The following is a 12,144-nucleotide window of genomic DNA, read 5'->3' as shown; positions in this document are numbered from 1 at the left end:
GACCAATCCCTTCTTAAACTTGCCTATCTTGCATTCATGATATTTTCTATCTCTTTAACTATTCCCTTGGATTCTACCTTTTGACATCTTTTCAATATTTTTAACTCCCAAATCTATACTGGTAGTTTGGATCTCCCATATGACCCTATGTCTATTAGATATCATCACGCTAATAAACATATCCAAAAGAGACTCACTCTCCACCCTACCCAACCTGCTTTTCCTTCAGTATTCTCTATACTGACTGGTAGTGCCAACCATTTAGATAGTTTCTCAAGTAATAAATATGGGTGTTATCTTAAAAGTACTTTTTCTCATTCATTCCCCACTCACTCACCAAAGTCTACTGATCTACCAAGTCCAACCTGTTCATCCCTATTAGCAATGCCTTGGTTAGTTCAGTTACTATTTCTTAGGATGTTCTTAATAGGTCTCCCTGCCTGCAGTCTATACACCATATAGGGATCATTTAGTGACAGATTAATTGTATTTCTCCTAGATCTAAAACAATTTGGTCTCATCTATACTTGTGTAACCACACAATTTAAAAGAATGTATTACTTGTATAATTAAAAACCAACAAAAAAAAAAAACCCAAACCAGCACTGTTCAATAGCTCCCTATCACCTACAGATGAAAGTTTAAACTCCTTAGTGGGATATACAAGATCCTCAAATTAGCCCCTTGCAACTGTCCGGCTTCAACTCTCACCATTACGTGTGTCACCTTCTTGCTCTAATACTGACCTACTTAATATGAAAAAATAACTGAGCTTAATAAATGTTTACTGAATTGAGCAATTCATTTAAGTCCCCTGTTAAACTCTGAGCTCCACAGGGTGACCAATCATCCCACATGGGACTTTTGTATTAAAACCAGGACAGTTCTGTATAAACCTAGAAGGTTGATCACCCCATGCCATAAGGACAGGAAATGTGTTATAATCATTCCATATTCCTATACAGATATTGTCTGTTAAACAGAACTGAACAGAAATGTTTAAAACAATGGGCGAATCAGACACAGATGGATATAAATAGCCCAGTTACCTGAAGAACCAAATACTGGGCTCCTCTTTACCCCTTAATAGGTAGGGCTTTACAAAAAACAGAAAAAAAACTAGAGCAAATAATTCTTCAGACATCATCAAGGCAGCAAATGACTACTGAGGAAGAAGCAGATGATGAACACTTCTGAAACATTCATACCTGTTCATCACCAAATTCTTGTCTGTCTATAATATTAAAATCTAGGAGTAAGTGTTGGACAGAAGGGTCAGTCACCAACTACACCTGTATTTACTCTGAAACGTGTGAGAAAGGCTCAAGAGCAGTTAAAGGAGCAGGCATACTCTCCTCCACTAAGTAACGGGGAATATCACCAAGGACTCAATGTGTGTTTGATTTTGTTTAGGGCTACAACAGTATTATTTACTAAATACGGCAAAAGCTTTCTGAACACTGTTGCAGGATGAGTGATTCCCTAGAATACTTGCATTTAAAAAATTTTTACAATCCTGCCTCTGTTAATTCCTTACCAAAACTGAGTCTGGAGGCTCTGGTGATCACAGTACCCTTATCCTAAGTTATTTCTCAAGTAAAACATCAGGTGTTTGTAAAAGCAAAAAAATCTGCACTACCAGGTTTATCTATAATCCCAAATAACTAGTTAAAACTAAGGGCGTTAGAGGAGAGGAATAAAAGTGTTTAACCCCATTTGGTTACTATATTACCTGTTGTTCAGCAAAATGTTAGAACACTTAATATCTCGATGCAGGAAATTCTTTTTGTGACAGTAATCCAATCCTTCCATTAGCTGTTTCATGAATGACTTGATATGATCCTCAGAAAAGTGCACCAAACCAGATTCTAATAGTCCCATTAAGTCATGGTCCATATACTCAAATACAAGGTAAAAGGCACCTACACGAGATGAAAAAAAAATTACAAATAAGACAAAAACAATGCTAAAATAACAATATCTCAAATTTTAATACAATTTTAAGAGTTGTCCCTAAGACCATAAGACTCTCTGGGACAACCTTTTAATTTTATGGGTGAAGAAACTGAATGATCTGAATAACTAGCTCTTCTAAGAATAAACAACAGCACAACTATTTGAATTAATCTGATTACTAGTCCAGCGCTTTTTGGACTACTTATGTCTTAAGGGGACAATTGCCCTGATCAGATTGTACTGACTTTTATGATCTAAACAAGAGGTTAGCAAATTATGAACCTATAGCCAAATCCAAACAACCTCTTGTTGTTATAAATAAAGTTTTATTTGTAACACAGTCGTGTCCATTTGTTATGAATTGTCTATGACTACTTTTGTGAAGGCTTTACATTAGTTAGCAGGATACATAAAATGCCAGGCCCATCATGGTATATAGATTATTAGTGAAATTCATAGTATTTAAAAACTGAAAAAAAAAAAACAAAAAAAACAAAAAAAAAAACCTCATCTAATTTGGCCCCTTAATTTAGAAGTAAATACAAGGAGTAAGAAGTGCTCCAAACAACTGTGAAAGATATGAAATCCACACTATCTTTCCACTTTTGGCAGGGAATGTGATAGCAGCGGAAGCCCTAGTGGCATAGTGGTTAAGAGCTACAGCTGCTAACCAAAAGGTTGACAGTTTAAATCCACCAGGCGCTCCTTGGAAACTTTATGGGGCAGTTCTACTCTGTCCTACAAGGTCTCTATGAGTCAGAGACAACTCGATAGCAACAGGTCTTTTTTTTTGTTTATGATAGCGGCAACTTTTATTACATAAGAAATACTAGACCTGGTCAGACAATGATCTAATTAGTCCAAAATTGTCTTATAGTAGCATAAACAAAGAACCAAAAACAAACCCATTGCCATCAAGTTGATTCTGACTTATAGCGACCCTGTAGGACAGAGCAAAACTGTCCCATGGGGTTTCCAAGGAGCGGCTGGTAGATTCGAACTGCCGACCTTTTGGTTAGCAGCCGTGCTCTTAACCACTGTGCCGTCAATAATTCCTACTCTAGGGGATGAGCTTCAAAAAGTCTGTAAATTCTCTAAAATATTATGTACCATTTTAAACAAATGTGCATTTTTTAAAAAGTGTGAGTCCATAGCTTTTGCAAAATGTTCAAAGAGATTCATGATCTCTAAGAGAAATTCACCTAAGACGTCATACAAATTAATAAGAAAAACAGTAAGATTGGAAAGAAGTCAACATAAAACATAAAAAGACAACTTAAAAAAAAAGAAAGTAAATAAAACTGATAAACATATAGGGAGAAAACTCAGAAAATAAGAAATTCAATCCAAAATAATGGTATCATACCTCATCTATCAAGATGTTGGGGAGGGTACAATGATGGGCATTCACTGGTAGGACATAAATTGTTACTATCTTGCTTCTAGCAACCTATCATTAATATGAAATTCTACTTCTAAGAAGCTACACCAAGGAAATAAATCAAAATGCCAAGATTTATGCACAAAATGCTCAATGCAATGTTGTTATAATATTAAACCAAAATTAGAAACAAAATGTTTAACAAAGGAATGGTAAAGCAACTCTGGGTTCATCTATCTTTATTTGCAATCATTAAAACACATTAATAATATTGGAAATTATGACATATATTTAGTTATAAAACACTAAATATACTTTGAACTCAAAAAACAAACAAACCCATTGCCATTGAGTTGATTCTGACTCCTAGCAATCCTATGAGATAGAACAGAACTGCCCCACAGGGTTTCCAAGGAGCAGCTGGTGGATTCAAACTTCCAACCTTTTGGTAAGTAGCCATATCACTTAATCACTGCACCACCAAAGCCCACTTTGATCTCAGTTATATTAAAATAATATAATATGTATAATATAAAGTAGTGAAAGGAAATATGCCAAAATGTTAATACTACAGTGGTTTTCTATGGATGATGGTATATTGAGTCGAAGTGGGAGAGAAGTGATTATTTTTTTCTTTTTCTTACTCTTCAATTTTTCCGCAATGGGAATGCATCACATCCAGTTGTTCATGATTTTATAGCTTAAAAAAATTTTTTTAAATTTAAATAGTACAGAATCCAAGGATTAAAAGTAAACCCCTTTCCAGAAGCAACCGATTAACAATTTCTTATGAATCCTTCTAAACACTATCTACACATTGCATTATTTTTATAATCAGGACAAAAAAAAAACTGACACACACCCTGAAATGGGTCCAGTATTCTTAATTCTATTCAGATTTGACCCTAAGTACTGTTGTGTAAGCACTTTTCTTTTTGTTTGCTTTAAAACTACTTTTCTTAAACTCAAGGGGTGTCGCTCCCCTAGTGCTAATATCCTTGAGGCTCTGTAACTCTATCTTCACTTTATCCCTTACTGTCCTAATTTTATACATCTCAACCACACTCTCTTTTAACATTCCAAACTATATTTACAGGTGCCATCGCTTCACTTGACCCTAAAAGCTCTATCTTCAGGTGCCCATCTCTAAGCCCTGTTCAGATTTGCTTTATAAAAGGCAGGTTGGATGATATCAAATTATTGTTATTACAATACAATTTCTTACCAAAAAAAAAAAAAAGACTTTAAAAACCTACGGACAGTTGGTTGGAAGATGGTCTTTTATCATTTATCTTGTCTTATTAGATGTGACAGCAGACCCTACCTAATGCATATTTTAATGATTAACAAGGATTTCTAAAAGTATGAAGAGTACACTGACAAAGAATAAATATTAAAAAAAATAAGCACTGCCCAGCACAAGAGCAATCTGCCAACATCTTAATTCTGGCAGGGAGTACAGAAAGAAGCTATACTTTAGCACTACGTATTAAAAAATTATAACAAGCAAAAAAGTTAAGGAAAATAAGATCATTATCAAACTACCCTGTAGAAAGTTTTCTGCTAGTACCTTTGTCCTTCTTGAAATCCAGTGCATCTTGTTTATCTGTGACAATTTCCTTCATGTTAACAACACTTCGATGGATCAACTGACGAAGGATTTTGATCTCACGAATGGCTGTAATTGGGAAGCCTTCTTTCTCATTGTCTAGTCTCACTTTCTTCAAGGCCACTAGCTCCCCTGCCAAAACAAATTCAAACCATCACCATCAATTAGCATTTCTTGGCGACCATCATGAACCAGCCAAATATATGCCTCTACTCTGAAAGACAGATTTAATATCTACTTAAATGCTTATTTAAGGAGATCTGGTGGTGCAGTGGTTAAGCACTCAGCTGCTAACCATAAGGTTAGCACTTCAAACCTGCCAGCCACTCTGCAGGAGAAAGATGTGGCAGTCTGCTTCCGTAAATATTTATAGCTTCGGAAACCCTATGGACAGTTCTACTCTGTCCTACAGGGTCACTACGAGTAGGAATTGACTCAACAGCAAGGGGTTTTTGGGTCAATGCTTATTTGCCAGATGCTTTTACACCTTAAAGAAAAAAAGTCCCTATGCGCCTTTCAGCTTTCATATTTAAGACTTAGAATTAATTTTTAACAATATTCAGTTAGGTCTAAAAAATTCAGAATATTAAAATAAACTAATAATTCAACTTCATTTATCTTTAAAGACTTCCCCCTTACCAAATGAGTAACATAAAAATTTTATTTTTACTATCCTTGAATTCCCAAGAAGCTATAAAAATGTTTAGAATGGGCAACAAGGAGAGGAGGGTTTTAAAACAGTAATAATTATACTCTTTGGACAACTTTAGACTATGCAGTAACTTTTGGAGATCAAATTAGATCTCAAAATTTATTTTTGCTAAATCCATTTAAGACATTTCCCGCTGCCATGGAGTCAATTCCAACTCACAGTAATCCTATAGGACAGGGCAAAACTGCCCCATAGGGTTTCCAAGACTGCAATCTTCATGGATGCAGACTGCCGTATCTTTCTCCCACAGAGTGGCTGGTAGCTTCAAACTGCCAACCTTTCAGTTAGCAGCAGTATGCTTAACCCCTGTGCCACCAAGTGTCCTTTTTTAAGACATTAGTATTGCTAAATTACTAACCTTCGGACATCCAGAATTTTGTGGCAAAATTTTGTTATTGTTGGCTGCTGTGGAATCAGCCCCCAGCTGACAGCAACCTCATGCACAACGGAAGAAACTGCTGCCTGGTCCTGTACCACCCAGGATCCATTATGGATCAGACTGCTGTGACCCGTAAGGTTTTCATGAAATGATTTTCAGAAGCAGATCACCAGCTCTTTCTTCTTTCCTCCTTTGTCTGGAAACTCTGCTAAAACCTGTTCAGCATCATAGCAACATGCAAGCCTCCACTGATGGATGGGTGGTGGCTATGCATGAGGTGCACTGGCCAGAAATTAAACCCAGGAATCGAACCAAGGTCTCCTGCATGGAAGGTGAGAATTTTACCACCGAACCACTCCACCCCCATGGCAATATTTACCTGTGTCTTTGTCCTTGGCTTTATACACTTGACCATAGGTTCCCTCTCCAATAATCCCAATTATGTCAAACTTGTCCACACAGCGTTTCCCCCAGTCACTTTCTGTTTGTCTTCTTTCTCCGTAACGAGGGCAACAAATTCTAAACAAAACAAAACAAAATAAAAACAACAAAGAAGTGACTTTAAAAGATTATATCTATTGAAAGAAGAAAGCAATTCTTTTACACTGGCCCTTGCATTTTCTGAATTTTCTTATTAAAAAGGCAGGAATCAAATGGTATGAAATAGTTTAAATAGTCTCTCACAATGGTTAAGACAAAGATATTAGCTTCAGAAAGCCTTAAGATCAAATAACAGTTTTGCTGCTTACTTTCTGACCTCTCTTGAGTATCAGCTTCCTCAGCTATAGAACAGAAAAAGAATCCTACATCATGGGGTTACTATTAAAAGAAAATATAAAAATCTCGCAATAAGATGTGCTTAATAAATGGTAACTATTTTTATTATTAAGAGAGGAATGTTCATAATCAGAAGATCAAACCTGGATTCTAGTACCTTAATGGCATAGCAATTTACGTGCTTTAGGAAAAAAAAAATCCACACCCATTGATTTTTCATTAACCTATGCATGGTGGACATGTCCTGAATAAAAGGTCTTTTTCCTTCTTTAATACTCTTAGCATTATGAACTCAAAAGACAAGATGAGATCAGTCAGTGTGCGCTGTATATTTTGATTTGGGAAATTACTCCTTCTCTGAAAGCACAGCTAGATATCTGTGGGTGCAGATGAACAGTTGTCTCCTAGAAAAGTTTTTACCCAATGAAATAAAAGACAGGGGCAAATTTCTATGATCTTTCTGGCATGGGTTGTGGAAGAGAAGTAGGAGGTTTAGGTCCAAAGGTAAGGAAGAAAGCTGTAATTAAGGATAAGTAGCTGCAAAAACTCACTTTGGTCTCTTTTTATATGACTGCTGAGGTGGTGTGATTGCCTTTGGTTCTGGAGAGTCTGGGGGAGATGGATCCCCACCAGGGAGCTCCGGAGGGAGAGGGAGGTCCATGAGTGAGTGACGTGTCCTCTGTTCCTTCTCTTTCTTTACAGGTTTTGAAGGAAGAGTTTCTTTTGGACTAAACAATGGAAAGGAAGAGAAGAAATTAATCACAATTATGTAAGGGACAGGCAAATAAAACTTTTCAAAGAGATAATAACACCTGGCTATTAAAAGATTACAAGGATTTTACTTTTAAGGGAAAAAATCCATAATAAAACAAAGAAATGGACTTTATCACAGCTACAGGTAACTGGACAGAAATCTATAGCATGCTAAAGGAACAATGAAAAAGTAGGATATTACTTATAGATCCTTTATCAAACTCTTTAATGTCCTTCCTAAGATTTTTTGGATATTCACTGAGATGAAATAAAATGCAGGAAGTAATCAATCAAAAGGCACAAAGGACACTACAATTTATGGAGTTCATTAACCCTACTCTATTTTAACCAGCAAAATTTAAATAATGAACAAGAGCTCAACAATTTAACACTACTGTATTACCAAAGATACGGAGAGAACTTGGAAAAAGGAAATGCTATTTTAGAGTTTTGTTTTTTTAAACAAGAAATACAGTTAAGCTAAATGTCAAAACTAGTGAAAATATATTGACTTATTCTATCTACTTGGAAGGAGAAAATCATCTCTGACCAGCAAAAATGGATAAATAACCCTTAAACTAAAAATTTAAGGGGAAAGAATCGCAAACAACTATCTCAGAATCATTAAGGCAGTTGGTAGCAGAAGTCCTCTCATGATAATCAACAAATTAATATAGTCAGTGGGGGTGGGGATAGCTCTCCTGGAATAGATAGGAAAAGAAAGTTTTCAGATCCAATTTTTGAGTAAAATCTCATAATTATTTATGAGTAAAGGAAGGACTCAGTGTCATGCACACCCTCAGAAAAGACAGAAACCTTAGCGCAGCATACTAACACACGCCTACAAATAAACCACGCTAGACCGTCTTTTCTACCTCTTCATACTACCAGGTGGTTGAAAAGGATCTGAGAATGCTAATCACATTAGGATCCTCCACTTTTCTGACGGTTGATTATAAAAAGCACATATATTCTTTGCCCAAATACCATAAAGAACAGATCTACTTCTTAGCAAGTCACCTTTTTAAAAGCATGTTGCTGCCCTTTGTGTATGAAATTCTAACTCTTCTCCAAAAAGTATTTTTTCAAAATATAAGAATACAATCTCAAGAGCTACTACTTCCTACCAATTTTTATCATTTTAATTTCTTGTAAAATCAGACAGAATAAATAATTTAGGTTAGTTTGTACCACACATCAACCAGAACTGGAATAGTTAATAGAATGTAAAATGAACATCTGAAATTTTCTGTTGAGTTACTGGTAGAGACGGACATACAACATTATTATAATGTATTTGCACCAAGATTTTTCTACCCTGGGAACATAGTACATTATCAAAAACTCTTGAGTTAGAATGCAATAGGAATGAAAAAAAGCCCCCAATTTCTAAGACGTTCAGGAAAGAAAAAATCCGTAATTTCTCAACTACTAATGTCAGAATACTCTTTATAAATCTCATTTCCTCATGATTCAAAAACAGATTTCTTCTTGGTTCTGCTTCACTAGAAGAACAAGAACAAAAGTATCTGGGTTATCTCACCATCATTTCAAGTAAGTTCAAACAGTTTTATATTTAGGTTTTGTTTTCTTCAAGGGTTCAAATAAATATTTGCTACTAAGAAAACGTACGTTGCTTTTGGGAAATTACGTTTTTTTGCTTGCTTATTTCAAGAAAGAATGAGTGTTTCATAGGAAAAGTACTACCAGTTCAGGGCAAACAATTTGAATAGAGGTCAAATGCTCTTCAAACCAATTTCACTGTACCAAAAACTTTGAAATAATGGTGGCTCATAAATCCCAATGTCTAAGAACATTATGGACTTTACCCTTTAATGTAGCACACTTACTGCTCCACTAATAGCCAAAAGGTTGGCAACCGGAACCCACCCTTAGGCACCTAGGAAGACAAGCCTGGTGATCTGCTTCTGAAAGGTCACAGCCTGGAAAATTCTCCGGAGCAGCTCTACTCTGCACACATGGGGTCACCACGAGTCAGAACTGAACCGACAGCAACTAACAACAACATAAAGTGTTGAGGATATGTGGTAGATGCAAAGAGGGTCTAACATGAGGGAGTGGATACTATTATGTCAAAGCCCTTACTTGAAGATTCAGTACCAGGAAGTGATGATTTCCCGTATCAATATCGGTAATTCCTTGTTCCCCATTTAGGTCTGAGGACAGGTTCATATGTGGTGAGTGGATTGCACTCTGCACAGTAACTAAAAAAACAAAACCTATCAAGTTCTAGGACTGTCCAAATTTTAGAATCTAGGTAGTATCTTGGAACTCATGAAAATGGAATCTGATGTGTAGATACAATATAAATACCTCTAATAAGTCTTTGTTGTTAATAAAGAATATGGAATTTACATTTAAACTATTTAAAAAGAAATTTCTCAGTAATTTTTAAATTTCAACTGCATAAATTATTTTAAATATAGCTATTTAACTCAACCTTAAAGCAGGTTGTTTAAAAAGTGATTTCACGTATATTTACAAACTTGTATTAAAAATTTGAATACATAAAATACAGAAGCCAAGCATCCTACTAGCAAAATCCTAAATCAAACTGGAATCTCAGACGGATCCTTACTTTCTTTTCTACACAGAACTCAATACTTCTAGAGGTAGTCTTTTAAAATAGTGTGGAATGTAAGTCCAAATGAGCAAGGCTTTCAGAAAAATAAGGCAGAAGAAAACAAGATTAAAAAACCTAGGCGGTTAACTGAAATTTCTAAGAAAAGTATATAGATGATCTTCTTAAAAGCAAAGAGATTCCCATGTGCAGTCTTTGGCTCTTGACATTAAGAACTGTAGACCAAGAATCAGAAAGGTTTTTGCAATGTTGGGTTGAAGCTGTCAACCTTTCGGTTAGCAGCCAAGCACTTAACTGTTGCGCCCTAAGCTAAATTCACTCTTCCATTTGATATCTGGATTAATACAGGCTTGACCAAAATATATGTTTGAAAGGAAATTTTCATTCTTTTCCCAAAAGGACTCTAAAAGAAAGACAAATTCTCTAATACAAACTTTACATCATCCATATGTCAACTAATTCTTAATCGCATAAGCCCAGTGTCATTTTACATTGGCTCCTTCAGCAATTTTACTTACTCATTCAAACAACCAATATTTACTGACTGTACTCTGTGTTCTATGTTTAAGGTACTATAGGCAAGAAAAACATGTGTAAGTCACATTCTCAGTATTTAAGCTGCTGCAGACTTAAGTGAAAAGATAAACTAGAGAGAAACATAAGTGAGCTCCCTATACAACTTTCAGATTTCTTTCTGAAAAGTTTTCCAACATAAAAACTATTTTTCATGTAAAAGACAGGAGCAGCTGGTACGTAGACAGAGGCATCAAAAAAAATTTTTTTTAAAAAAACAAGATTAAAAAACCATCTAGAATATAAAATTGAAAAAAAGAAAAATTAAAATTAATGGAAGAAGTCTTCAGTTCCATTATTCTACCTTTAAAAATTAGTATTGCATGTAGTAAACAATGAAATAGTTAATAATCAACTGATATTAGTCATATATTTAAAAATAATTACACCGGGCTAGGAAATTATAGTATACTTTCAGAATCAGAACCGATGTATAGCAAAAACAGTTTTGTTCACTTCATTCTCTCATACACATTTTTAAAGACAGCCACATATCCCCAAACACTGAATGGCCTTACTTTACTCTTCATCCCTGGGCTGAAAGATAAAAATCTCCAATTGCCTTCTATTAAAATTATCCCATCTCTGGAAATCTACATTCTACACTGACGTATGATAAGTTCAACAATTATTTGTAGGCTTGGATAGCCAAGTAATTAAGAATTCAAGACCCTTAGCCACACTGATACTGTTCTACCAACTGTGTAAACTAATATTTAAATAAGGTTCCTGTGGATAGATAATGGGCAAGGGTCCTTTTGGATAATGCTCAACTATTTCCTTTTCCAGCAAAACCTATAAAAACAGTTTTTATCTATGAGAAGTACACTGTGTACCTCAAACAAATTTTTCTACATAAATGTCAGGTTCTGTTCTTCTCCTTTGTAATTCTGAGGATGTGGCGGAATTCATAAATACCTATTAATATTAGAAAGAGCATGCGGAATTTTTCCTTAACATCAGATTTATCACTATGAATAGGAATGAAGCCATTTTTTTACATAGTCTCTCTCTTTTTTCATTTAATGCACTTGTACCTTCGTGAAAGGCACAGAGAGTAGTGTCTAGGATATAGACCAAAAGGGCTGAGCTGAAATGTATCCTCATCCAAATTATTAATGTCATCTGCAAAGGAGAGAAGGCATGAGAAATGGTCTGGGATGAAAGATAAGTGGTACTTTTCTGCTTCAAGCTTACTACAATAAATGCAACTCATATTCTAGAAACTTAGAGGGCAGGATCTCAGTAGTAAGAACAGTAACACAAAGACTGTCACGGCATGTGTCATTGCTAAAGTATGTTTGGTTGGTGGTACTTGCCTGGCTAGTCCTGCCAAGAAATTAAATAAATACATTTCTGAATGCCTACCATAAAATCAGATTCATGCCTCATAATCATTCTC

At 35.3% G+C, this 12,144-nt stretch overlaps 1 protein-coding gene across 6 annotated transcripts in view; it reads right to left on the bottom strand.

Moving 5' to 3' along the window:
- Positions 1-12,144, bottom strand: part of CDK12 (cyclin dependent kinase 12) — a 60,385-nt gene that overhangs the window by 40,208 nt on the left and 8,033 nt on the right. For all 6 annotated transcript variants that reach the window (XM_049859381.1, XM_049859380.1, XM_049859382.1 and 3 more), the window contains exons 3-6: positions 7,366-7,542; positions 6,417-6,556; positions 4,908-5,078; positions 1,733-1,922 (exon numbers count right to left, since the gene is read on the bottom strand). In XM_049859381.1, the coding sequence (XP_049715338.1) occupies positions 1,733-1,922; positions 4,908-5,078; positions 6,417-6,556; positions 7,366-7,542 (678 nt within the window). The remainder of the gene's footprint in view (positions 1-1,732; positions 1,923-4,907; positions 5,079-6,416; positions 6,557-7,365; positions 7,543-12,144) is intronic.

Source organism: Elephas maximus, chromosome 19, assembly GCF_024166365.1.
Source record: "Elephas maximus indicus isolate mEleMax1 chromosome 19, mEleMax1 primary haplotype, whole genome shotgun sequence".
Classification (NCBI taxonomy): Eukaryota; Metazoa; Chordata; class Mammalia; order Proboscidea; family Elephantidae; genus Elephas; species Elephas maximus.
Note: the sequence above shows the minus strand (reverse complement) of the source record. Positions and strands in the feature narration are given on the sequence as shown.